Here is a 27818-nt window from a genome sequence, read left to right on the forward strand (position 1 = left end):
TATGTCTTTTCTTTATCAGTTTCACATTGATTTTTTTTTGAAGCAAGAGATTGTTTTAAACAAAAGAAGCTTTATGCAGTATGCAGATCTTATTTGTCCTATGAATTACATGTCATAAAAATCAGATTAGCAATCTATTAATACACAATTGCAACATATCTATTTTACAAAAATATATTTTCAAAAACAATACAATAAAAGACAAAATATATGCTATTTATATATTTAGTTATATCCCTACAATGAAACATTTCTCTCATAATATTTCTTCAAAACAATTTTCCTTTGTACTAAAGGATACAGTCCAGGAAAACATTAAATTTTTTCCTCAAAAAGATGACTGACTATAGAAAAGAGTTTTATTTAGAAAAATTTCAGCACATTATTATTTCTTTTTTTATTTTGTAGACATCGTGATATTTTGGCTACAAATAATTGACTATATAAAAGCACATTTTCACATTAGGCATATTTTATTTAAATCCATTTCTGAATTTTTACATAAAAATATGTACAATCTAGCCTCTTAGGTTTTTTCAGTGAATTTATTAAAAAGTCCTGTTACTACTGTGGTCACTGTTACCACATCAAGGTCATCTCAGGACTCAAAAACCACTTCAAACATTAGTGTACCAAGCCCTACTACCATTATTTGAATTTGATAAACTCCAGTCTTACTTAAAATTCTAATTTATATCTGTAACACATCTGTTGATTTCTTTTCTTTCACAATTAAGAATCAAGTTATCTTACTTTACAATTCCTATGTAGAGTGGACTCTATAGTTTATACATTTGCTTGTTGTTCAGTCACTAAGTTATGTCCAGTTCTCTGTGATTCCATGGACTGCAGCACTCCAGGCTTCCCTGTCCTTCACTATCTCCCAGAGTTAGCTCAAAATCATGGCCACTGAGTAGGTGATGCCATCGAACCATCTCATCTCATCCAATCATCTAATCCTTTATACATTTATCTTAAAAAAATTTTTTTTCAGACAGGAGGCACTGTTGTGTGTGTGAGAGACAGAAGGTAGGGGAGGACCATTTTTAATAAAGAAACAATATTTCTTTAGGCACTCCAGATTAATCAGGATGAGGGCTTATTTGAGGGTCTACAGATACAGCTCCATAAGTAGTATATGATCTATACAATATAGTATACAGATTTATAGATCTAGTAGTATTTGGTATATCCTCCTACCGCCCAGTTCAGACCTCTGATTACAAAATGGTCACATTTAAGACAAGGTGGCATTTTCTAAGACTAGAATGTAATTAAATTACTAAGGGACACTGAAATGGCGATGCCTGCTGAAGAGGGATACACATTAGCAGGTTGTTTTATTGTTGCTATTGGATTTATTTGCTGTTTTCATTAAAGAACACTTTTACCTCAAGCAATAGTTTGACAAGTGTAAATACTATAGAAATTTCATATAGGTCCAAAAATGTGGAGCTTTTCTCAAATCATCTGATAATGTACGGGCAGAATTTATACTGAATTCATTGGACAGTGTTATTTAAGATATGGGGTTATAATTCATCCATTATTTCTTCCTCATTGTTGACAAAGCATCGTTAATAGTAGAATTTAATTCTATCTCTTTTGAAAATTCTTTAAGAATAGAAAAGTTCATGTTGGGATGTTTTGTGAACTCTCTAGGAAATCCTTCCATCTCATTAGGCTAGATGCCCAGAAGTTTAGGCATAAAGTAATACAATGAATTTCAGATTAAGTTACAGAATCAGGATACTTTTATAGAGTGACAATAAGCCCGAACAGGATTAAATAATAAATCAACACTCATCTTCACTTCAGGCTTCCCTGGTGGCTCAGACAGTAAAGAATCCACCTGCAATACAGGAGACCCAGGTTCCGTCTCTGGGTCGGGAAGATCCCCTGGAGGAGGGCATGGCAACTCCTGTATTCTTGCCTAGAAAATCCCATGAACAGAGGAGCCTGGCAGGGTACAGCCCATGGGGTCTCAAGGAGTCGTACACTACCAAGTGACTAAGCACACACGCGTGCATCTTCACTTCAATATGGAATTATTTCTGCCATATCTTGGGACACAGCTAAGTATGAATCTTCTCCAATCAATTACAGAAGAGAGCATGGAGATATAGAAAAACAAGCCAGGAATAAGCGTTATATAGGAAGTACTCATACAGGAATAAATAAGTGTTCACATAGGAGGAGCTAAGAACATTTATGTTGCAGTAACGAAAATGATAAAGTGTAACAGATTTTTAAGTTATTCCTAAGAAGATATAAGAAAAAGGGTACAGGAAAAGTTTAATCCAATACATACATTTTTAATCAAAATCTATATTTATTGGATATCAGGATACTGGTAACAGAGTCAATAATAATCCAAAAAATCATAACGAACGTGTGCCAAGTCCAGATATTGAAGCGGAAATTTCAAGAAATCGGGACTTGTTTTGGATACATTGTTGGAAGAAAAAGGAATCAACAAAGAGAAACAGCTGAAGTTGAGACAGGTATTAATGTACTCTATCTCACATACGATACTTAAAATTTGCTCATTTAAGAATGCCTACTATGATTATCAAAATATGCATTAATTTTAAAACAAACTTTCACGGAAATATAATGAATATTTATTACTTTTTCTGAAAATGAAATAATAGCTTAAAATCATATGAAGAGCAATCTGGAAGTTTGTATTTTGAATTTTATATAATAATCACACAATAACATGATCTGCAATAAGCAAAGTTAAGTTACTTAACCCACTCTTAAATATAAATAACAGAAATTGTAATGTTATCACTAGGAAATATATATTGTATGAAACAATGCACAGCATTCGTTTTGTTTACACCTAAACTATCACCGAAACATTAATGCTTGGTAGCTTGCAGTTTAGGTTAACAATTGAGCAGGCATTATACCTACTGAATAGATTTTCACCTTTCCCACTGAAGAGTGTTCACCAGATGATAATTAGTATCTGCTAAGTGCTCTTCAGATTAACATGATATCATCAAGAAATACCAGAAAAGTGTTGACACAATGCTCATCCAGCTGAACATTCCAAACAAGGCTGTCTTCACTGCCATTGACTGTAAATTTTAACACTTCACCAGCTGGCCAGATCCTCTCCCTTTACCCCACTCTGAACAGTAGAGAACACAAATTTGTCTTTTGTTTATGTAATTTATCTAGTTTAAATCGATGAGGAGCTAGAAAATGTACATTTAACATTAAAATTGAATTCAATTACTCTAACAATTTAACTTCAGTACTTCATTATACATATCAAACACAATTTGCTTCCTAACATTTATTTCATTATTGCAGTTCACAGAAGGAAAAGAAATTCAATGATTTAAAATGCATATAAAAATTAGAATATATATTCTGTGTGTAAACAAAATTGTTAGTTTTAGCTACTGTTTTAATCAAATTTTGAATAGAGATATAATACAACTGAAATATGACATCTGCATCTATACTAAAGGATAAATAAAACAAAAATGGGAACATGCACAAAAAATCTAGGTGACAAAGCAGTTAACAAAATACATTCCAGAGTTATTTCGCCGACTAAGGACATTTGACAATACGTAGAGACCTTTCCAGTTGTTAGAACTCAGGGGGTTGTGTGCTACTGGTACAAGCGGACAGAGCTCTAAGATACTGCTAAACATCTTCAACATACAGGCCAGCCTCCACAATAAAGAACTAAGTAGACCAAAACATCATCAGTGCCTAGACTGAGGAATTCACTGACCCCCACCCCTTCCCCCAGGACCACTGTTCTTATCAGTATTATCAAGAAAAAGGAGAGTACACAAAGAAAACAGAGATTAAGTAAGTCGCTCACTCAATCATGTCCAACTATTTGCAACCGTATGGACGACAGACTGCGAGGCTCCTCTGTCCATGGGATTTTCCATGCAAGAATACTGGAGGGGGTTGCCATTTCCTACTCCAGAGGATCTTCTCAATCCAGAGACTGAACCCATATATCTTGAATCTCCTGGTTGGGCAGGTAGATTCTTTACCACTAGTGCCACCTGGGAAGCCCACAAACACACCCCCCGAAAAAGATTAATTTCACATAATTAAGCCATCGGCATTTATGAAATAAAATTAGTAATTACCATGAAGTCCACAGGGTATTATGACAGAAGTACTGTATGTATCATAAGTTTGTAATGAATGTGATACAAATATATAGAATCTAAGTAATTAGTTATTTTGGAAGTCCACCTTAAAAGAAAAGAATAATGAATACTGAGAAACAGCCTATAATTGGACAATAATCTATCAAATTCTAAAAGTCCTAACATTTTTGCGCATTAAAATAAACCCTTCACTTTTTAGTTTCATAAAGCAATAAGAGGCAGGATATCTCATTTTAGTTTGTTTAGTTTATAGCTACATGACCTTGGTAATTAGATTTCTTTTATAATTCTCACATTGAGCCTTTCTGAGGATCACGAGAAACAAAGAGAAAATTATGCAAGTTCTTTTAAAAATGTATCTCCATATAAAACATGAAAATGTTTTTTCTGCTGACATCCAAGATCTTTATCATTATATATTTTTATAGTTTGTGTTTTCTTGTTTTAAATCATGTTATCCAAACAATGACAAGACTACATATGTATATAAATGGTTTATGACTATACTTGAGCAAGCCAAAGTTTGCAGTGTAGGATATGCCAACATTTACCATGTATATGAGATCAGCGATTGAAAACTGTATTAAAAACAAAAAGCAATGAATAGTAATCAGTTCAATTCAATTTAATTCAATGCAGTATACTTAATTAAGGCAGTATGCTAGGTGCTGAGGATACAACAGGGAAAAAGCCAACTTTCTAAAGAAATGGTTAACAGATGAGGATGAAGTAGTTACGAGTCTAGATAGAACTTTAGAGTCCTCTCCATACTACTATTCTCTCCTCGTCCCCTTTTATACAATGACATATGCTATTTGCTCCTCAAATCCCTATTTTTTCTTATACATACTCAGTCACATTGTGACTGACTGTGATAACTGAAGATATACTTCATGACTTATCAAAGAATCAACTAAACCATGGTAGTGGATTCTAGTATTTAAAGGCTGTCTCTCAAAGCCAGAGGGAGAGTTTTATCTCATCTGTAATGAGGAGAAAATGTTATTATTTTATGATATTCCACAGCAACACAGAAAAGTTGTCCAACATATCAAACTTAGCATAGAAAGGAAGTTTATACACAGAAAGAATACATCTCTTTATAGTCTTCTAGAGAGTAAGTATCCTGTCTATTTAACTGATCCTTACAAGAACACAATCATTGGTAAGCCAAATAAATGTCCATCGATAATAACGAGCTGCAAATAAAACTATTCTTGTATGTGGTTTTTCCCTTAGGCAAAACTGAAGGGGGGAAGACAAAACCACATACAAGAATAGCATTGCCTGCAATTCAGGAGACCTAGGTTCGAGCCCTGGGTTGGGAAGATACCCTGGAGAAGGAAATGGTAACCCACCCCAGTATTCTTACCTGCAGAATTCCATGAACAGAGGAGCCTACTGGGCTACAGTCCAAAATGTCACAAAGAGTCAGACAGGACTGAATGACTTCACTGTGTGATTTTTCCTTAGGTGAGATTGCAAAGCAAGTAAAGTTTATCTTTTTTCAGAGAGGTCACCTCTTTTATTGTTCTTACTCTTCAGTTCTGGCTGCTGCTGCTGCTAAGTCGCTTCAGTCGTGTCCAACTCTGTGCGACCCCATAGACGGCAGCCCACCAGGCTTCCCCGTCCCTGGGATTCTCCAGGCAAGAACACTGGAGTGGGTTGCCATTTCCTTCTGCAATGCATGAAAGTGAAAAGTGAAAGTGAAGTCGTTCAGTCGTGTCCGACTCTTAGTGACCCCATGGACTGCAGCCTACCAGGCTCCTCCATCCATGGGATTTCCCAGGCAAGAGTACTGGAGTGGGTTGCCATTGCCTTCTCCCCTTCAGTTCTTAGTAGTTAGTAATTGTTTGAATTTTTACCTTGTGATTTTTGCATCTGTAGATTTGTTTCTTTTGTCATTTAAGATGATTTTCTGAAACAGCTAATTATAAAGTTGAAGCAATAACTATAATAATAACAAATTTCATCAGTGGCTTACTACATCCTTCACTGCATCAAGTGTTTTATGTAATTTCCTCTTTTATCCTCACAGAAATTCTGTGAAGTATAGATTAACCCCCACTCTATGGATGGGCTTCCCTGAAGGCTCACTTGGTAAAAAATCCGCTTGCAAAGTGGGAGACCTGGGTTCAAATCCTGGGTTGGGAAGAACTCTGGAGAAGGGAAATACCCACTCCAGTATTCTGGCCTGGAGAATTCCAGGGACTGTAAAGTCCATGGGGTTGCAAAGAGTCAGACAGGAGAGAGACTTTCAGTTTCACTTTATAGATAACATGGCTTTGAAATGTTAAGTGAACTGCTGGAATACACAAATAGATGTAAATAGATGGCTATGGAAACATATAACTTTTTCTTTACTACCATTTTACAGATTTACTAGTTATCATTTAAATTCACAACCAACGTGGAAACTAGTATTGTGATTCTGACACCTAAGATAATGTGCTTTTAAAATCATTCTAAGTTTGATCACTTTTTAAGATAAAATTTAATAGGCAACTCTTCTAATGTACATGTTTCTCAAATGTTATACAGAATAGTGATCTGAAGAGTGTATGTGTGTGTATGCTCAGTCACACACACAGAGTCAGTGTCTGAGTCTTTGCAGTGCTGAGAACTGTATGTAGCCTGTCAGGCTCCTCTGTCCATTGGATTCTCCAGGCAAGGATACTGGAATGGTTCTCCAGGGCATCTTCCTGACTCAGGGATTGAATCTGCAACTCCTATCTCCTGCATTAGCAGGCTGTATTCTTTTACCTCTGATCCACCCGGGAAGCCTCAATCTGAAGAGGTACTTAGGAAAAAAAAAAATTCCAAGATAAAATGTTTTTGATAAAGCTACATATTTGGTAAAATAAACATTGTAACATCATCATGCTAATGAACAACATCATGCTAATGAACAACATCATGATGTCAAATATTGAGAAGTCCTGCAATTTAAAAATCTTTCTAAAAATTAATTTTTTGACAACAGAACAGCAAATATGACTGCTGCTTAAGATCCACACTATCTTTCTTGTATCCCGCTTGCTGTTGTTCAGGTTCTCAGTTGCGTTCGACTGTTTGAGACCCCATGGACTGCAGCACCCCAGCCTTCCCAGTAAGGCTCCAATTAAGATGATTATACTTTCAGTTTCTTGCTCCTCAAAGTGGAATGAGAATTTACAGACATTTATGAAGCATTCTGAATACAGAATGCATCTAGATTTTAATTGTCTACAAATCTGTTACTTACTCCACCTATATCTATTTTTACCAATAGTCTTTATTGAGTATTTTCAAAAAATATTTCATATTTTAACTCTGCTAATCTCAGAATTAAACTCACAGGAAGAAACTTCCATGTATATATTAAAGAGAAGGTGCACGCTACTGACATCAGTTAGAATTTTTTAGGAGAAATAGTGTTGATCAAACACAGGTCAGCTGAAATAGTTTATTTTGTAGTAATAATGTATAGATCAGTTTCCCCCATAACACCACAGGAGGAATGTTGATCAGAGTGATCAGTCCTTCATTTTATTTTTGGAAATTACCTATACAAATTGGATGTTTATTTCTCCAAAAGAAATGTGCCTTTTTTATGTGTAAGTAGTTTGCTTTTTTTTTTTTTCCTTAACTAATAAGTAAGGGAAAATCCATTGTCAAAGTTAAATATATGCTTAATAAAAACAACCTTAAATAATATACGTTTTTTAAGCTTGTGATGCTTCTTTCTAGTCAAAACAAAACAAGCAAAAAAGACAAAGAACAAACCCTTGTAGAATATGATGTTCTCTTTACTTGAATAGTCTGTTCTATCTTTCTCAAACTACCGCTACACAATCACTTTTTTCTGTAAAGTATTATCTTCTTCTGACCTCCTTCTCTCTAATTGAAGCGATAAGATAATTTCTCCATTGTGCAATTGGCTAACGAATGGCATTAAAAGTAATGTATCATCTCCTGTTGCCTTCTTCTTTTGGGGTACAGACTGAAGGAAAGAAGGCATCAAACCGAAAAAAAAAAAGAGAGAGAGAATGACAATAGTGTAATACTGGGAAAAGATTAGGTCATTTCACTTCATTATTTTTTCCTAATTTTTCTTTCTTCATGTGATTTAGTTTCTTCTTAGAAGTGTCCATTACTTACTCCGCACATATTTTTTTTCATTGGGAACAGGTAAAAACTAATGGGGACTAGATCAAAGTAGGAAATAGTAGTCTCTGGATTAGAAACATCACCTAGTCAGTTATGAAAGGTACATTCAATATGGAGGCCAAAATGTTCTAGAGTCCCTTTAAATTAAAATAAAATTTGTATCATTGAGTAATTTATATCTATGCAATTAATAATAAGAAGAAAGTATATTGAACAAGAATTCAGACTAAATTTCTGCCCAAGTTTTGATATTTCAAAGAAACAATTATCATTCATAACCAAAAAGAAGTTTTAAACATCTAAACTTGTGTTTATTCATTTGTAAAATTGGAATTTTAACAATTGTCCTACTTCCTTAATAAATGTTGCAGTATTTAAATAAGAAAACATATGTGCAATATTTTAATATATAATTATTATTTTGTAATATGAAATGCATAAATTTCAATTCAAAATTTATAATATACATTCATAATCATACTTTGACTTCTCCTGTAATGAATTTTGTTATTGAATAACCAGAGACTCTATACTGAAGGCTTTTGAATGTGTAAAAATTAATACTAAAATAATTAAATATATTTTAACAATGATGACATATTTATTATTTTACTTAACCAAATACCAGAATTCTCATTTTTAGGTAGTGTTACTTTAAAAAATAACACACTGATTAATTCCTGAGATGATCTTTGGTGAGATTATATTCCATCCATGTTATTGTGTCATTATAATGCTACTGATATAATATTTTCTGGGAGTACAACAGTAATATTAAGATTGAAGGCAGGAGGAGAAGAGGACAACAGAGGATGAGATGGTTGGAGGGCATCACTGACTCGATGGACATGAGTTTGAGCAAGCTCCAAGTTGGTGATGGAGGGAAGCCTGGCATGCTGCAGTCCATGGGGTTGCAAAGAGTCGGACACAACTGAGCAACTGAACTGAACAGTAATATTTACAAGGCAAACATGTCCCCCCATCTCACAAAATTTCTGGTGATTTATAGAACAGTAAAATGAACACTAAGAAACAGAGATGTGGACACATATCCACCTTAACCTATACTCCAAGAGGGACTTGTATATAAAATGTTAATTAGCATAAACTATAATAAATTCACAAATTAAAAATGCATATGTATCTCATAAGTAGATATATCTAAAAACCAAACATGGAAAAGACTCTATTATGAGAAATTCGTTTTTATAGATTGATTTACTTATTTCACAAATATTTTTCCACTCACCAAGCCACTCAATGCCCCAGATAATACAAGGGCAAGTAAGGTAAAAATTCTTTATTTTCAAGGCCTATAGTGGGATAGAGGTATCTTATATGCATAAAAATAACTAAAATGCAAAGAAAGAACTGCTTATGTTCCCCAAACATATTTTATTAAGTTCAACAATAATGCAAAATAATTATGTGGTCTTACAAAATTGTGACGTAAGTAAATCTGTAAATATGTACATGTATATAGGTATTTGGGTATAAAAAGATGAAGATATATATACCTCCATGTGTTTAAATTTTGTTTTATAATTTCGAGCAATTAATAAAGGTAACTGAAAAGATAGCACTGAGTTACATTTAGCAAATGAATAGAACTTGGAAATTATTGAAAAGCCATTTTGGAAAATCAACTGATGAGGAAAAGAAAGTAACATAAAAGATGAAACTATAGCAAGAAGACCTACCTGAAATAAAGAATAAGTAATGAAATAAGTCCCTAAAGTATGCTGGAGCATATAGAAGTAAGCACATTACCAGAGGATCTTCATTTTGGCTGCTGTCAGCTAATCCCCTAAATTAATGAAAGTCTACTGTTAATGATATTTATAAAAATTATAATAGCTAAAATATATTGTTTACTTTGTATCATTAATGATGCCAAGGAGTTTGCAAATCTTATCTCATAACCTGTAGGTTGAATATTATCATTAAATAATTTTATTGAGCAGTAACTAATCTTAATCAGTTTCCTGATCCAGTTTTTTTTTTTTTTTAATGATTCAAAGAAGTATGGCACTGTTTTTAAGATTCCAACCTAAATGCACGTGTGTGTGTGTGTGTGTGTGTGTGTGTGTGTTTAGTCGCTGAGTGTGGCCTGATTCTTTGCGATCCCATGGACTGTCGTCCATCAGGGTCCTCTGTCCATGTGATTTCCCAGGAAAGAATACTGGAGTGGGTTGCCATTTACCCCTTCAGGAGATCTTCCCGACCCAGGTATAGAGCTAGCGAGCTCCTATTTCCTGTGTCTTCTGCATTGCAGGTGGGTTCTTTACCTACTGAGCTGTCAGTGAAGCCTGAGTGCACATCTACTTGTAGCTGGAAGTAAAACAAAAAGAAAAGATGAGGAGGATATCAAAAAGGTTTAGAGAAATTTGAAAAATTTATCTTCTTGTAAAGCAGAAGAAAAGTGAATCGAGATTTTAATGTCATTTCAGTCTCTCAGTTGTGTGTGACTCTTTGCAACCCCATGGACTACAGTAGACCAGGCTTCCCTGTCCATCACCAACTCCTGGAGATTGCTCAAACTCATGTCCATCCAGTTGGTGATGCCATCCAACCATCTCATCCTCTGTTGTCCCCTTCTTCCCTGCCTTCAGTCTTTCCCAGTGTCAGTGTCTTTCCAATGAGTCAGTTCACATCAGGTGGCCAAAGGATTGGAGTTTCAGCTTCAGCATCAGTTCTTCTAGTGAATATTAAGGACTGATTTCCTTTAGGAATGAATGTTTTGATCTCCTTGCAGTCTAAGGGACTCTCTCAAGAGTCTTCGCCAACACCACAGTTCAAAAGCATCACTTCTTTGGCACTCAGCTTTCTTTATAGTCCAACTCTCACATCCATACATGACTACTGAAAACACCATAGCTTTGACTAGAGAGATCTTTGTTGGCAAAGTAATGTCTCTGCTTTTTAATATGCTGGAATTCCCTTGATTTTAATGCAAATGAAGAAAATTAACAATAATTTACACAGTGATTTCCCCATATAAAATCGTACAAATTGTATGCTATATGAAGCCAGGTGATATAGAAAAAACTAGATATAGTCTGCCAGAAATCAAGTGATTATACATGTCAAATATGATGAGATTTTTTAAGAATGCCCAGAAAGTCAGAAAATCAGCTCATCATTTACTGAGATTAGAGAGAAGTGTCATACTTTCCATTGGGGGTAGAAAGTTCAAATTAATTCATAAAATTAAGTGGCTAAAGCATGGAAGTGCTATTTCAATGAAGAATTGTTTGCAGAAGAATATCAAATATTGTTTGTTCTATGGATCAAACAGAGGAACAGGTGATAATTACCAAGTGTTCCTTACATAAACTATCCCAACCAAGAAAAATGATTAATTCAAGTATACTGAGAAAAGTGTAGGATTTTAGAAGAAACATTTAATGATGACAAGATGGTTTTGATGCCTGCAGAAGCAACTGTCAGGAAGAAAATACATTTCTCATGGACATTCAGAATATGTCAAAAACTGACAATAAATTTAGGGGAAAATCCATGTAAAATAGTATTAAAGAGAGGACAATATGAAGGCAAAGCATCTCAAATGAAGGAAAAAATGAGTGAGAAATGGAAACAAGATGAATGATAGTCATCACATGTTCAGATTAAGTCTACTTTTTCAAGGCATCAAAAGGCAGCCTTGAATTAAAAGTAGGTGAGCCTCAGGAGGTATTAGATAACAAATAGAATACCAGAAGCATAATATAACATGCAACAATTTCTTTAACTAGATAGTCCTGGCCATAAGTTACAGCTATAATGTTAAAGGGAGGGTGAGAAAGAGAGAAAGAAAAGACACTGGCCTTGAGCCCCAACTGTGTGCTAAATACTGCTTTGGGCACATTCCAATGAATTATTACCAGAATTCAGAAATATATAGGAGTAGCTGTAAGTATTTCTATTTCACAGACAAGAAAACTGAGTCTCATAAAACCCAAATAACATCCCTGTGACCATAGAACTAATAGTTGGTGAAGTAAAAAGTCAAATATAACTTGTTTACACAACACTGAGGATAGACTGAACTACAAGGTAAATTCAATAGCCAAGACCTTATCTCTTATATCACTGTATTCTCAAAGAAAGTTATCTAGCATAAGCCAAGGACTCAATAAATATATATTGAAAATCTGGTGAATGAATGTCTGAAAAAGAACATGTTTCTATAGGGGGAAAAAAAACCACCCAAAATGAATGGATAAAACACAAAAGAAATTCCTGAAAGAACAAAGGAAAATGAAAAAAAATCAAGTATCCTAGAATTTAGTAAACATATTCTATACAAATAGCAAAATACAAAGTTCTTGAAGAATTTGCAGCAATAGAAGTGAATGACTGTTATGTAAGACAGTTATAGTCTTTTGCAAAGGCAAAATAGATAACAATATACTGTAATGTGAAATTTATAAAATAAATAAAATGTAGAAGAATACAGAAATCACAGGAGAAGGAGGAGGAGGAGTTAGAATTGGGTTATAGAGAGTTTAAAATTTTCTTGAATGATATGAGATAAAAACATGACTTTATATCAGGAGAACTTTAGATAGACGAAAAACAAGTCATCATAAAATACACCATCCTCTTGTGATAAAATCTGTTGAAAATGGATATGTAAACACATCTAAGAAGATTCTTAAATAACACAGCATTAGATTTAAAAAGTTTTCATTCAATTAAGCTATAAACTCTATATACTCCTGACAGCCATCAGAAAAAAGGCAAACTATCTAATTCCAATGTTTCACTTTATTCAACTGTAATTAAACATAAAACTTTATAACATATTACTGACATGTTTAATGAATTTGGTATAAGTGCATCTTTTATTCATCCCTAATTTTTTTTTAATCTTCCCATCTATCTTGGGAAATAACAGTGCTCAACACTCTAGGCTGCCTAATACTTTTCAAAGGAGGGTTATAATTCAGCTTGATTCAGCTGTTTAGTTACACCAGAATTAGCATTCAAAAGATTAATTTGGGGATGTGAAATACTACAGCAAGTAACAGCTTCTTTTTCTTTCTGTTAAGGGCTACAGCATACAAAAAGCTCCAAGAAATATTATGGTTTTTAAAAAAATAAGCAAGGGCTTTGGAGACATTCATGTCTAGAATCAAACCCTGGTTATGCCATTTATTAGCTGTGTTAAAGCTCAGAAAGATATTCATCTTCTTTGAGTTGGTTTCTCCTCTTACAAAGGAGAAAAATTGTAGGTTGTTGCAAGGATCCGAGAATATAACAAATGTATAATGCCTAACTACAGATGACATTCAAAAGCTGTTCATTTTTTTTTCTTGTATTATCAATACCTTGTAATCATTATGGATAAAATCATTTGGGGATGAGAGGGGTTTTTTCCCCCCGAGAATATTTACAGTTTTAAGAATTCACTATTTTCCAACTACCAGTTCCCTTCTCCAGGGGATCTTTCTGACCCAGGGATCAAACCTGAGTCTCCCACATTGCAGGCAGATTCTTTACCATCTGTGCCACCAAGGAAGCCCTCTAAATAGTTATGACTATATGATATAGTCTAATACTTACTCTCATCTAAAATAATTTGAATAGTCTTCATCAAATACATAACACACATTCTCGATTATTTTAAAACGATTGTCAACTTAGTTACTAAAATGCACCTGGTCCTTAATGATGTTTAATAAGCATTAAAGCCTAGTAAGCAGTAAATTTATCAATTGTTTTTATATTTTCTTAGGGAGAGACATACAATAATCAAGTCATGAGGCTTGGAATAAAAGTCCTAGATTTGAATTCTGATTCAGTCACTACCTGTTCTACCTGAGGCAAGTTACATTACTTTTTTAAGCCAGAATTTACTTGGCAATAAAGCTGGAAAAGCAATATCTTATCGCATATTGTTGTGAAACTATGTCATATATAGTAGGTACTCAATACGTGTTAGTTGAATCTGAATCATGATGTTGATGGCTTCGTCATGATTACGAACTTAAATCTTGCTGTTGTGCATTTGGCAAATGTGCAGAATTTGAGCAAGCATTTATAATTCCTGAGCTTCTACTGAATATATTGTCTATGAATAAAAACAGCAATCCAGATAGAGTGTTCTTGCCCATAGACTACATCTGAACTCCACTGCCTTCAGCATAACATATAGATGCCCTAAGAAACGATAAGTGCATGTCTAATCCTGAATAATTATTTGCTGTCTTATCCTGAATACACAGCTATTTTGTTTTTATTCTAACCCTCTTATCGACAATTCCAGTGTTGTCACCAGTCATCACCTCTCCCATTCTAAACTCTGTCACAAATGTTCATCTTCACCCTCTAAACTCATCCACTGCCATCTCATTGTATTTTCTAATCCCTCTTATTTCTTCTTTTCTGTCTCTTCTCATTTTTCCTTCTGTCCTTGATGGTTCATGTGAATACCCAATTACAGGGATCTCTTACTTCTGGTAAGTGAATCAAATCACCATCAGTTTGTTGAGCATAAAATTTGGGGTTTCACTACTATTGAGTTATCTGGGTCTGCACCCTACAGATAAAACCTTTTATAGTGTGTTTCTACTTCCAGATTTGGAGTCTTCTGACTTGGTCACTGGGCTCAGCAACAACAAATACAAGTATGCCTATTAAACAGGATCTTTAAAATATAAAATGTCAAGATTTAGCTAAACTACTCTATGCTGTTGCTGCCCATGCATCCACTCTGTGTGACTAAGTGGGCACTAAGTGGGCCAAAGAGACCCTGAGCTGACACTAGTCCCTGGAGCCAGTGCATGTCCTAGATGAGCTGAGAAGACTCACAGGCAAATGTAAGTTCCTGACATCATTTCCTCAGCAGTCTCTGTGACCAACATTCTCCCTTGCCTCCCAACCTGTGCCTTCCCCTTAGATAAAATCTAATTCTTTTTGGTTGGAATTGACCAATCTGTCCTTCACCAGGGAACCCTATATCATTCCGCCCAGTAACCACAATAAAGTAATGTGCCCCCGGTCCTGCTGCTCTCTCTACAAACATCCTGGCTTGACCTCCCTGTGCTGCCTCTAGAGGTGTGCAGTCTACTTCCTCTAAGCCCTGTGAGTAAAAACGTCTTTATTTCAAATTTCCGTGCAGTCTTCTGTTGACCCAAGGCTCAGCTCACCATCTGATACCACAGGATTTCACTTAAGCATGATTTAGCAACATCACAACAAAAATATATCTTCAATGGATACTACACAGTGATTTCACAAATGATTGGTAAAATGATTTAAATGAGGAAAATATGCCTGTATCAATAAGTACTGCCAACAAATTTCAGACTGAGACTAGGAGAACAAAAGCAGAATAAAATCATCAAGCTGATATAAATGTTGTGCTTATTAAAGGGCAGATAATACGTCAGCATTTTATATGTATTATCTCATATGATCCATGTTGTTCTGCCAGGGAGGTACCAACTAAAGGCATTTGTTCAAGGTCACACAGCCAGGAAATAGAGAAGTAGATAATCAAATTCTCATTAGTCCCATTCTGGATACCTCAAAGCATGACAGGTTTCAATGCAACTAAACTATTACAATAAAAGATAAACTTTGTGGATAAGCTAAACTAACTCTTTGTATCTATTATTTCATATAAGCGATGTGTGAACAAGAAAAGTGATCAATGACATATACCTAAGAAGACAAGTGAGCAGTTAACTCAATAACATAGACATATTTTTTTTTTGTGAACATATTCTCCCCATATTAGCCTCTGATCCAACTGCAGGCCAAGGTAATATGCTAATCTATCTTTTAAAATAAACATAAGTGGACTAGAAACATTGAAGGAAGATACATACTTAGTGTATTTTTTCAGAACTTCAGTATACACAGTGCGTGAATATGTGTGTGTGTGTATATATATACATATATATAACTTCATCATGGGCAAGGTATATATTTAGAATCATTCTGATTATTTAATAAATTATATGAAATAAAATTGATTCCTTTTTATTGCAATTATTCCATGTAGGATAATATAGGCTGAACTTTATGTATCTCAGTGATCTAAAGTCTTAGGTTTTGATTAGGAATCACGTACATATCATACTTTCTTCCTGCCCTTTCTTCCTCTATCTTTTCCTTCAGCTCTCCTTCAATTCCTTCACTCCACATTCAGATTTTGAGAACTAACAAGGTGCCAGCAATATGTTAAGTAATACAGATGTCATTTTCTATTTAGCTGGTCAGTTACCAAGATATTAATTTGAAAATAAGTTATTTACAAATCAGATATATCTAAATATGATCTCTAAATATGATAAGAAATATCATAACATTAGAAAAAAACTTTAGCTTCCCTTTGACTTACTTATGCAATATTCTGAAACCATAGTATGTGATATAATTGGAGAGAATAAACAAAAAATACTCTCCTGCCTTCTGATTATAGCTCTTATGTTCACAGTATCTTTTAAATCCTTATAACATCTTTTAACTTAGTTGCCTGGGAGGAAAGGGGTTTCTGAAGACAACAGAACAAACACACTTTTCCCCCAGTGCCCTTTAAATCATCCAAAATCTTTCAAAACTTTATGGTAGTAGCTATAGTTTTAAATAAGCCCAATCTTGTAGCATGAGTATGGGCACTGGACCTGTGTCCAAAGGACTTAGTGAAATTCAGTGAAAAATAATTTAGTTCTGGACCAAAAAGTGTTATAAACATCTTCCTTAAATTGAACAAATTACCAGCTATCCAGAAAGTATAATGTATTGGCTTCTCTTCAAAAGAGCAACACTAATGCTGGCAACACTGCCAAATTCCTCCTTTCCTATATTCCCCCTTTTCCTAGAGAAAGTCATTAAAAGACCAAATTTCATGCCAGCTGGATGCTTAAGAGCGTCAAAGGTCTTCTGTCAGGACTCAGACCTTGATATGGCTTAGAAAACACTATGCTAATAGATAACCCCCTCAACATTATAAATGAAAGCCATATGACCACATTAAAATTCTATCAGCTAGTATCAATACTCTGTGGTTTATAAAGTACAGTTGACCTACCTCTGGGAGATAGAATGATACAAAAGTTAAGCTCTGGGTTGGGGAGTGTAGCTACTTTTCACTATTGAGATTACTCATTCTCAACAAATACCCGATTCTCTATTCCTCTGTATCTTTATTGATTTTATTTAATTGAAACCTTGGAAGAAAGGAAGAGGAGACTCCATGAGTTGAGGCAGGAAAAGAAAAAAATGTTAGAAGGTTACAATGGACATTTCGCTACCTTGAACTGTTCCTGTTATAAGCTAATTATAATTGCAAAGAGCAATAGCCTTCCTATATAATTTAAAATCTTAGAGCTTCTGAAAACTATTAAATACATCTCAATAATCTTAAAACTGTACCTTACAACTGCATTACAAACTTTTTCTGATGAAACCTACAGTAAGAAATACATCTAAAATCTTGACAGAGTATAAACACACAAACATAAAAAATAAAAGTTTAATAGAATAAAACTTACCTTTACTATGTATAATGCTTTCTACTCTATCTTAGTACAATTTATTTTAAAAAATACCTTTAGTAGCTAATACATTTTCTTCAAGACTCACTAATAGCTTGTATCCTGCAATTTACAGACACTGAATGATTCTAATGTGTGTGTCTCAATCCAATAGGACTTCTGCAGGCATTACTTAAAGACAGAGACTATTGATCAATGGATTCAATAAAAAGTACTCAATCACAATAAGCACACAGATTTATTGTAGCAGTAAAGAAACTTCAATTATTAAAATTTGAAATAATTAATAATCTAAAGGACAAATACATTAAATCTTTTGCTTATCCTTCCAAAAATTCATTAATTTAAAATATAGTGGAAGTTGGCTTGATATAGGCAAGGTTCAATATTAAGGCCCTAGAAATGGATGAACAATAGTCATAAAGTTTACAAACCCAGGTATTTTGCCAATCAAACTTAACACAGTATAAAAGAAAAATACTTGAACAAAACATCAGACAATTTCTATTATTAAATTTCTCCAATATCTTATAAATTGTCACATTTTAGATATGGTGTACTAATTAATTAGTGTACCACCAAGCTCCTCTGACCATGGGGATTCTCCAGGCAAGAATACTGTAGTGGGTTGCAATGGGATCTTCCTAGTACAAATATCAAACTCAGGTCTCCCACATTGCAGGCAGATTCTTTACCAGCCAAGTCACCCAGGATGACCAACAGTACTGGAGTGGGTACCCTGCTCCAGGGGATCTTTCTGACCCAGGAATCAAGCCAGGGTCTCATGCATTCCAGACAGATTATTAACTGAGCTACCAGGGAAGTCCAATTAAAATATAATTTGTTAATGACAATGCCTATGTAGAAAATCCTGGATAAGTTTGTTTCCATTGTTGAATCTGAAACACATAAAATATCTGACAAAAAAGCATGTGATCCTGTTTAAAAATTCTTCTACAAAGCATGAAAGCAGGCAATATGATGCTCCAAAAAGAGCGATACATAGAAATGTCCATGACAATCTGTAATGGATCAACAAAGTTTTAAGAACAATGAAATGCAGGAATGAGTCAAGTCCAACTTCTGTCCCAACTCAGGAAAATCCTCTCTAGAGCATCCTTTAGAGATGACTATTAGGAAATCAATGCGGCATATTCATTGGAAGGACTGATGCTGAAGCAAATGCTCTAATACTTTGGCCACTTGATGTAAAGAGCCGACTCACTGGAAAAGACCCTAATTCTGGGAAAGTTTGAAGGCAGGAGGAGAAAGGGGTGAAAGAGAAAGAGATGGTTGGATGGCATCACCAACTCAATGGACAGGAGTTTGAGTAAACTCCAGGAGATGGTAAAGGGCAGGGAAGCCTGAAGTGCTGCAGTTCATGGGGCTGCAAAGAGCCAGGTACAATGTAGCAACTGAACAACTGCGTTATTTATGGTTAAAAGCTACCATCTTTCCTGCAAAAGTGTGGAGAAAGCAGCAAAAGTAGGACTTTATGATGACTGCTGTTTATATTGGAGCCAGACACTTATATAATATCTTTTAGAAAGATATTATTTTGAAGCATGTAAGGGGAAGGTCACTGCATCATCTAATACTCTGTTAAATGAGAGAGTAAAAAAAAAAAAAAGAAGAACACCAACTAATAAAGCTTCCCTTAGCTCTTCCATGTTAGAAATATGTTGTCTATAATGTTTTAGTGTATGACATTTTGAATAGGATATGGTAGAAAAGTGAAATGATTTCTAATCAAAAGTTTCAAATGGCTTGAGAGACTTATTTGTACAGTGGTTACATGCACTGTTATGATCATACACTTCATATATTTCATAAGAAATTGGAAACTTTGATTTGCTCTTCAGGTATTAAGCTACAAAAAGGAAAGGTCTTTAATTCCTATTGATTTCAATACTCAACACTGTAGGAATTAGTTCAACATTTTGATCACATACCACAAACAGAGTTTAGCCCTGGTTCTCTTTTGCTCAGTCAAAAAAAAAAAAAAAAAGATACAGTATTATTGATTCTTCCCAATTTATATTCATCAACTATTTTTTCCCATTCATAGCACTGGTATTTTATTTATATTTCAATTAATTATTTAACATTATATTTAATTAAAATGTATATCATTGGTTTATTGTATTCACCATAATCTGGGTGTGGACAATGCCTCAAATATCCATCTTTCTTTTTTGTAATACGTGCCAGTGTTATTATGGTTCTATTCTTGCCTCCTTAAACAACTATTATATCCAGTGCTAGGTAGCAAATATTTTACCATGAGCAATATTCAATATAGTTAAAAATCACTAAAACGATTACATGTCAACACATATTAATCAGGGTTTTATCAGAAAAATGTAAACCACTTTGAATATTTAAAACTTAGAGGATTTAATTCAGAGAATTGACTGCAAACATGATGGAAAAGTTGAGAAGAAGAACAGGTGATGGTGAGACAACCTGACAGTTAGAATATTAGGAAGCTACTACTACTCTTAGGATGGAAGAACAAATGGGTGAAGCCGTATACAGAAGCCCAAGTTGGTTATCCAGTGGAAAATGGAGCAAAGAGGTTCCAGTGGGAGATGGAGACACTGCTGAACACTGCCCGAAGCAATGTAGGAGGGGAGAAACACCTTGGCCTCTCACTCATCATGTACTCCCATCTCCCAAAACTACCTACCACTGGACAACCACAGTCTGAAAACAGCTGACATGAAGAACAAGGGAATACAGCCTCAGGATTAGCTTCATTGTCTATCTCCAATAGCAGAGCATAGCAGAAGGATAAAAGTTGGATCTGGTCAATAAGGCCCAGAAAAGTCACTTACAGGATGTGAATAATTCTTCAAACATTTTGCAACTCAGGTGTTTCAGAATTAGTTTAGTTCATGGAGCTATTTAATGGTAAATTCAACTATTTAAAAATAAGTAGTTCATTAACATGCTTGTGCTCAAAGATTTATACAACCACATTGGTTAATTAGTTCTTCTGGACTAAAAAAACTAGAAAAAAATAAATCCATCTGGAAAATTTTAAAATGCTATGTTGTTCTTTAATATAATGAATGATTATGTATAAATGTATCAAGTAGTGCCTCATGCTAATACAACAGTTCTACACATCACTACAGGTAACATTGCAGCATTGTATTCCATATTTTGGAGAATATTTTTCCAAAATGACTCAGCATGACCATCTATTACCCCTTCTCTTTTGAAAAGAATGAGAAAAACCTCAGAATTAAAAAAAAAAAAACAAAACTGTTCAATAACACTACTCAACTATTCAAAAAGCATACAGGTTTTTAAATACTGCCTTAATGTTATAAATTGCAAATGCATGAAGAGTTGAACAGTATATTTGGAACACACAAATAGGTAGCAATGACTCAACAGATGAGTTTCAGAAGACATTCTTCAATGATATTCAAAAAGTATAGTATAATCGAGGTATATTGCTATTGACAATTCTGCATTCTCATACATCATTTACTTTCTTGTATCCAACAGCATGCATTTCAAACAAAACTAATTTAATGTAGTCTAATCAAAAGCCAAATGAGTTGAGCAAAGTCTGAGAAGTAATAAATACTTGTGATATCCATTTATAAATCTACTCGTAAGTTTTGTGACTTCCAATGGAAATAGCTTCTATGTAAATCCACTCTGTGTTCTGTGATTGAAGGAAAAGTCTTCTGCCCTATTACAATATCATTATTAGGATCTCATATAACTTTCACTGAAATCTATTACATTAAAATGACAAAGTTATGTTCAACTTTGCTAACGTAAAAGAAGATATCACATTTAAGAAAAGAATCTCTCTTCCTTTCTTTGATTAAAGGATGACAAGTAGAGAATAGGGTATTTTGAATTCATATCAGGATGGCAGCTTAAAATGTACAAAATTCATAGACGAGTTGAAGTAGAAACAGATGAAAGAACTCGCTTAGAAATGACATGTCTTTTTAAAAACTGGGAGGATATAAATGAGGTTGTTCCTTGTATTGTCTCAAAAGAATATTAAACGTTTTTGGACATGTCAACATAACTATTTGTTAAGAAGGTAAGAATAAAGTGACTGATTCACATTAAAGCAGCTGCAAAACTACAAAAAAAAAAAAAAGTCATCTGAAATTTATGTATTAAGCCAGAGCAGAGTTATGTTTCCCTTGGTTTTCTAGATCTAGAAACACTGGGTCCTAATGCATGGCCAGTGTGGTTCTGGAATGTCTGTTCTTTGCTACATCACCTGATGAAACATCAACTCAGATCTTCCAGGTACTACAAAATATAATTTGAAGACTAGAGAAAAAGTTCATTTCTGTATATACAGATTAACAAGTTCTATTAAGTATAAAATATCAATAAGTAATAAATGTGGTAGCAATCTAGTATCTCAAAATTTAGTGAAAATGTTAATTTGTATTGGTAGCAAATTACAATGTGCTCCAGACATCCATGCATTTATTTAAAGTAAGGGAGGTACCAAGTGTTATTGTATTGAATAGATGCATCATTAAATACTTCAATAAGAATGTACAAATATCTCAAGTGAATCCTTCAGAGATTTATCAGTGAACATCATTATTAGACATAAGGGACATTTTGACATTTAATATATTGCTTCACTAACCTTAAGAGGCAAAGTTAAAATGATAAGAATGTTGAAATTACTAAATGGAACTTCATTATAAGTCTTCTAATCCAAACAGAGAAGGTGATTTATAGAATGATAGGTACAGTTGATGGATCACAGAATGGATTCCCTTTTGCATGATAACAAAATATAAGAAAAGGTTTGCTTTTCTTGATTCTTTTCTCTAAAACAGACACTGTGGCATTTAGGAGATAGAAATGTATCATTTGACCTTTAAACTTCTGTTTCATTAATGTAACCACAAGCAACAGAGTCACTGATTGACACATTTGCACTTTCAGGCCTCTAGCACTTAAAGCTATTTGATAACTGTTATGCCACTATTTGCTTTTTATGAGATACTTGGAGGAATATGTTACATTAAAAATAGAGCAAAATATGTAAAGCTTAATAAACAATATCACATAATTCAGTAAAGTGTTCTCTTGAGTACTAGATTTCTGTACTTTGATGTGAAGGGGTGTTTGTATGAGGGAAGATTTTGGGTTTTTTTGTTTTGTTTTCTAATGAATTAGATAATTACACCAAATAAAATTCCAAGTATCTAAAGTGAAAACATAAACTATAACTCTGTGACATTACTTTTGATTAAAAATATCTCACCTGACTTACACTCAAATAGTCCTTAAGCTCTTCTGTACTGGTCTATGAACAGAGTAAATACCAGTTGCAGGAAAAATCACTGATGCAATTTAACATTTTTTTTAAGAGAGAGAGGGTTTTTTGTAACTATATATGTTAAAAGTGTTTAAAACCTATGGTCAATATAAAAAGATAAAAAATGGTGTCAGTCCCTAGAGAATTCTAGAATTACTGTAAACTAATTTGAGTAAAAAGTAATGCGGATCAGATTTGTTTCGTATGGCAAAAAAAAAAAAAAAAAGATTCTATTTTTCAAGAAAACTGTAATTGGTTAGAAACATTATTCAAAAGAAACAGAGATACCATTCTCTTTAAAAGTTTAAAAGTCAAAAGTTCTCTAAACTAAGATATGGCAAAATTCAGGATACAACATATAAATGGATGAGATAGGTGCACACAAGTAAACAAGGACTGCACCAAACCAACAAAACTGGAAAAATATTGCTGCCGCTAGTTAGAGAAGCTTCACTAGTGGCAGCAATGAGTGAACTAAACATAGGTCTCCTAGAAGCAGACCATGAGCTCAGCTATTTTAATTAGCCATAGTATTCATTAGATTATTCTTTAAAAACAAAACACCCAAGATATACCATCAAGAGACAAGCAGTCTATCAAATCCTTTAGACTGAAAATGTTAATACTTATTACAAATAAGCAATATGCTACTACAATTATATAGATTGCATTTCCCATGATAAGTGTTTGCAGGCTCTAAAGACAGCACTTCATCCTTACCACTGTTGTTTAAACTTCCAAAACAAACTTAATATAAAGAATATCACCAAGGGTTTAATTTATATCCTCAGTGTGACCAAAAGTTCATCTCTTTAATCAGCAATGTGAGGTATTTTACTAAGTGACAACAAACTGTTACTTTTGTACACATCCAGTAGCATTGTGTTTACAGTAGAAATATACACTATAAACTAGTATCTATTAGAAACTGTAACAGTATCCTACATTAATTTGGACTCATAGGCATGTTTAAGAAGGGGTAAATCGTTCACCACACCCAGATCCAAGATCATTAAATTTACAATATATTGCATGTTTCAAATAAAACATAGCCCTCTCTGTTTCACCTTAAACATGCCACATACACTGATTTTCTGCAATCTGTACTTATAAGCCAGCTACCACCCAGTGGAGAGAAAGGATATCTTTCAGGGAGATTTTAGGATCTATGTCAGGTGGGGGTGTCACGGGCAGAAGGGAGGGTGATAGGAAATGAAGGAATAAGGGTGTTTAGCCTTGTTTAGATCTAAGCACTGCTGATCATCAATTTATATTTTTACAGGAGAAAAAAACATTACCAGACTCTTACAGCAATGTTGTTTATAGATAAAATTAGGCTACGGATGTTCATTAGTGACAAAACATTTCAATGCCCAAGCTTGGGGAAAAGAAGGGAAGAGTGAGAAAAAGGAGCAAGACTTAAAATGCAAAAAGGGAGGAAAAGGGAAAGATGAGGGGATAGAGGGTAGCAGAGAGAGGGAGAGACTGTGTGTATACATGTGTGAGTGACAATGTGTGGAACAGTGAAGGAGCGAGCGGGTGCCTTTTTAGAGAGTAAAAGAGAATCTGAATGTGAAAGTGGTTGTTAGGGGGAGTATGGAAGTGCCAGCATGTATGAGAATGTGAAACAGAATATGTGAGGGAGTGTGGTTATGAAAAAGAGATTTGTGAGAGTGAGAAAATGAAACTGTGAGGGGTTAGAGGGAGCATACATGTGTGTGTGACAGGGATGGGGAACAACATGGGGAAAGAGACGGATAATGTGAGTCAAGAGAGAGAGACCCAGAAGTCAAGCTCGCAGAAAAGCGATATTAATGAGAAAGAAAAACGAAGAATGGAGAAAGGTAAAGAATGGAGGAAAGTGCATTAAATAAAGGATCAGAGATTAGAGTGGTGGAAATGAAAAAGAAAACATGAGGTGAAAAAAGAATGGGAGGAAAAACAGAAAAAGCAATAAAAAGAGGTAATGGACGGAAACGAGTAAGAAGGAGGGGAATTGGAAAAAAAATAAAAACAAAACGATGGAAGGAAAAAAAGGGGGGAGGCGGAGGGACAAAGCGGTAAGAGGAAAGACAGAAAACTGAAAAGGGAGAAATTGAGCCTAAGTGTCCAAGTGAGAGGGAAAATACATGGGAGCATGGACCCAGCAGTTGGAAAAAGTCGCTTAGGTTACAGTAAAATAGAAACAAACCTGATAAACTTGTCAGACTCTCCAAGAGTACCCCAGGACAGTAAAACACAGACCTTGTGAACTGAGTTTCCAAGTGGCACCGGCCCCTCCTAAGCCTCACACTTCACTCATCTCAGGGCTACTAGGCGTTCCGGCAAAGTGCTTAAGCATCACCAGTTCTTTTTGCCACCTGCCCCGGAGTAAAGGGGCCACGGCTCCAGGCAGAATCAGCACCTGGACTTCCTGAAATGCGGTCTTTTGATAGAGATCACCACCAGCATCTTTACTTGGTTTAAAAAGACCGCAAGAAAGGTGGAAAGACAGACAGACAGATTGAGACAAGTACGAAAGCACGACGTTCCTCCTACCTAAGCACCGCCGTGTCCCCTTTTCTGACCATCATGTTGTCCACAGCCGCCCAGGGAAAGTCCACACTCTGTCCAGCCGGGAGGCAGGAGGGCAGCAGGCAGCACAGGCTGAGGAGCACCGCCGCCAGCCACTGGTTCGAGCAACAAGCACCCTGCACCAACAGCATCATGTCCATCCCTGCTAGGGCTGCTCACTCTCCAGCAGCTTTCAGCTCGCACTCCCCCACCCCCTGGTGCTGGCGAGTCTTCCCAGGAACCAGGCGGCGCGCCACAGGATTTTTTTTCCCCTTCTTCTTTTTTCCCCCCCTTTCTTCTTCTTCTTCCTTTTTTTTTTTTAATTGTTTTTAATTTGGTGGGTGGGTGGGTTCTTTTCTTTCTCCCCCCACCCACCTAGTTGTTGGGTGCTGTTTCTCTCTTTTTTGCCTCCCCTCCTCCTCTTTGCTTTCCCTCCCTCCCTCCCCTCCCACCCCCTAGCACCACTCTACACCTCCTCTCGGTTGCTTTTGGCCGAGTCCGGAGTGTGTCTAATTCTCCGGCGGCTCGCGCACTATCTAGCGAGGAGCGGAGCGCGCGGGCGAGTGAGGGAGGAGGCGCGGCGACGGCGAAGGCAGCGATCGGCGGCGGAGGCTGCAATAGCGGCAGCAATAGCAGCCGAAGCAGCGCGGGGCGCAGCGGCGGCCGGCGGCCCCCGGGCTCGCGCGCGTTGCCAAGCGGCCGTTTCCTTAGCAACCCCGCCCGGGGACTGAGGATGCAGCAGGGAGGGGGAAATGAAGTGGCGGGGGGTGGAGGGGGGGGGAGGCAGAAAGAAAACGGAAAAAAAAATCGGCAAGAGGTATATTATTATACAAACTGAGAGGGGAAAAAAAAAGAGAGAGAGAGAGAGATCGGAGACAGAATGCTTCCTTTCCTGTCGTACGCACTAGAGTGATGCTTTGCTAGAAAAGTCTCCGCGTCTGGGCTGAGGTGAAGAGAGCAGAGCGGCGCTTTGCTTTCTCTCTCCGGTGCGTTTTACCTCTTGAGGCACCATAACTTTTAAGTCCTCCAAGTTGGGGTAGGCGCCATCATGACGCCAGGGACTGTGAGGTTTTGTTTTTGTTTTTTTTTTTTTTTCCCCATCTTGCCCGAGCGACCGCCCCATAGTTGACTCTTTACCTCTTTTCGGAAGTAGGTAGGGACGGTGGAGGGGGGTCACTGTTTTTTTGAGGTGACAGGAGGGTAGGGATGCTTGCAAAGCCTAGGGTAGAGCATCTGGCGTGTCTACTGGGTCAGTCGCTGAGGACTGGAAGGCGGTCCCCCTCCACCCCCAACCCCGTGCATGTTGACACTAAATTGTGTGTGTGTGTGTGTGTGTGTGTGTGTCTGTGTCTGTGCGGGGTATGGTCAGAGCGAAGAGTGCGCGGATCTGTGTGTGTAGTAAGCGCGTTCCTGTAATGCGCGCGAATCGTGCACAAGGGGCCTGTGAGCGTGCGGCACGCAGGCGCGCTGGGAGGGACAGGGTGGGTCTTGAGGGGATGGAGTCGGGAAGAGACTGCAATCAAGTATTTTAATTGTGTACAGCCAGGCAGTCCTGTTATGTAAGAGGGAGCTTAACCCGTTTGAGCCTATCAGGCGGAATGATCAGCGCATTCGAATCTAGGTAGGGCAAAGTTACGGGGTTTAACGAGTCACAGGGTTATATCATTTAACAGTCTCTAAACCGGGTTGGACAGGCTTCCGACTCCCTGGGTTTGCGGGGGGGCAGAGCGGTTACCCTCTCTTTCTCTGCCGCTGCATCCAATTAGCCGCTTGCCCCGCCGCTACGAGCCGCTGTCCAGGACCGAGGCACATTGTGGGTGCTGGGCATGGGGCCACCCCCTACCCTTTTTTACTTCTTCCCTTCTTGAACTCCTGTCCAGGCTGGCGATCCTTTAGCTATTCTGGTCCATTTGCAGATCAATGCGAGAACCGAGGCTAGAGTCAATAGCAGTTACGCCAGTCAATCTTGTTCAGAGAGGAGTTTGGGAAGCAGGGTAGGGAAGTGAATAAGAGAAACAAGTAATTAAAAAATATGGTTACCCCTCCCCTTCCTCCAGCCCTATCCCCCGCCATAAGCAGTCTTTGAAGATTTTCTTCGCCTGGCCCCAGCCCTTCCTCCCTTGG

At 36.2% G+C, this 27818-nt stretch overlaps 1 protein-coding gene across 1 annotated transcript in view; it reads right to left on the reverse strand.

Moving 5' to 3' along the window:
* Window positions 1-26346, reverse strand: part of NEGR1 (neuronal growth regulator 1) — a 1013490-nt gene extending 987144 nt beyond the window's left edge. Inside the window, exon 1 of the mRNA XM_018045513.1 lies at window positions 25680-26346. Coding sequence (XP_017901002.1) covers window positions 25680-25855 — 176 coding nt within the window. The 5' untranslated portion in view covers window positions 25856-26346. The remainder of the gene's footprint in view (window positions 1-25679) is intronic.

Source organism: Capra hircus, chromosome 3, assembly GCF_001704415.2.
Source record: "Capra hircus breed San Clemente chromosome 3, ASM170441v1, whole genome shotgun sequence".
Lineage (NCBI taxonomy): Eukaryota > Metazoa > Chordata > Mammalia > Artiodactyla > Bovidae > Capra > Capra hircus.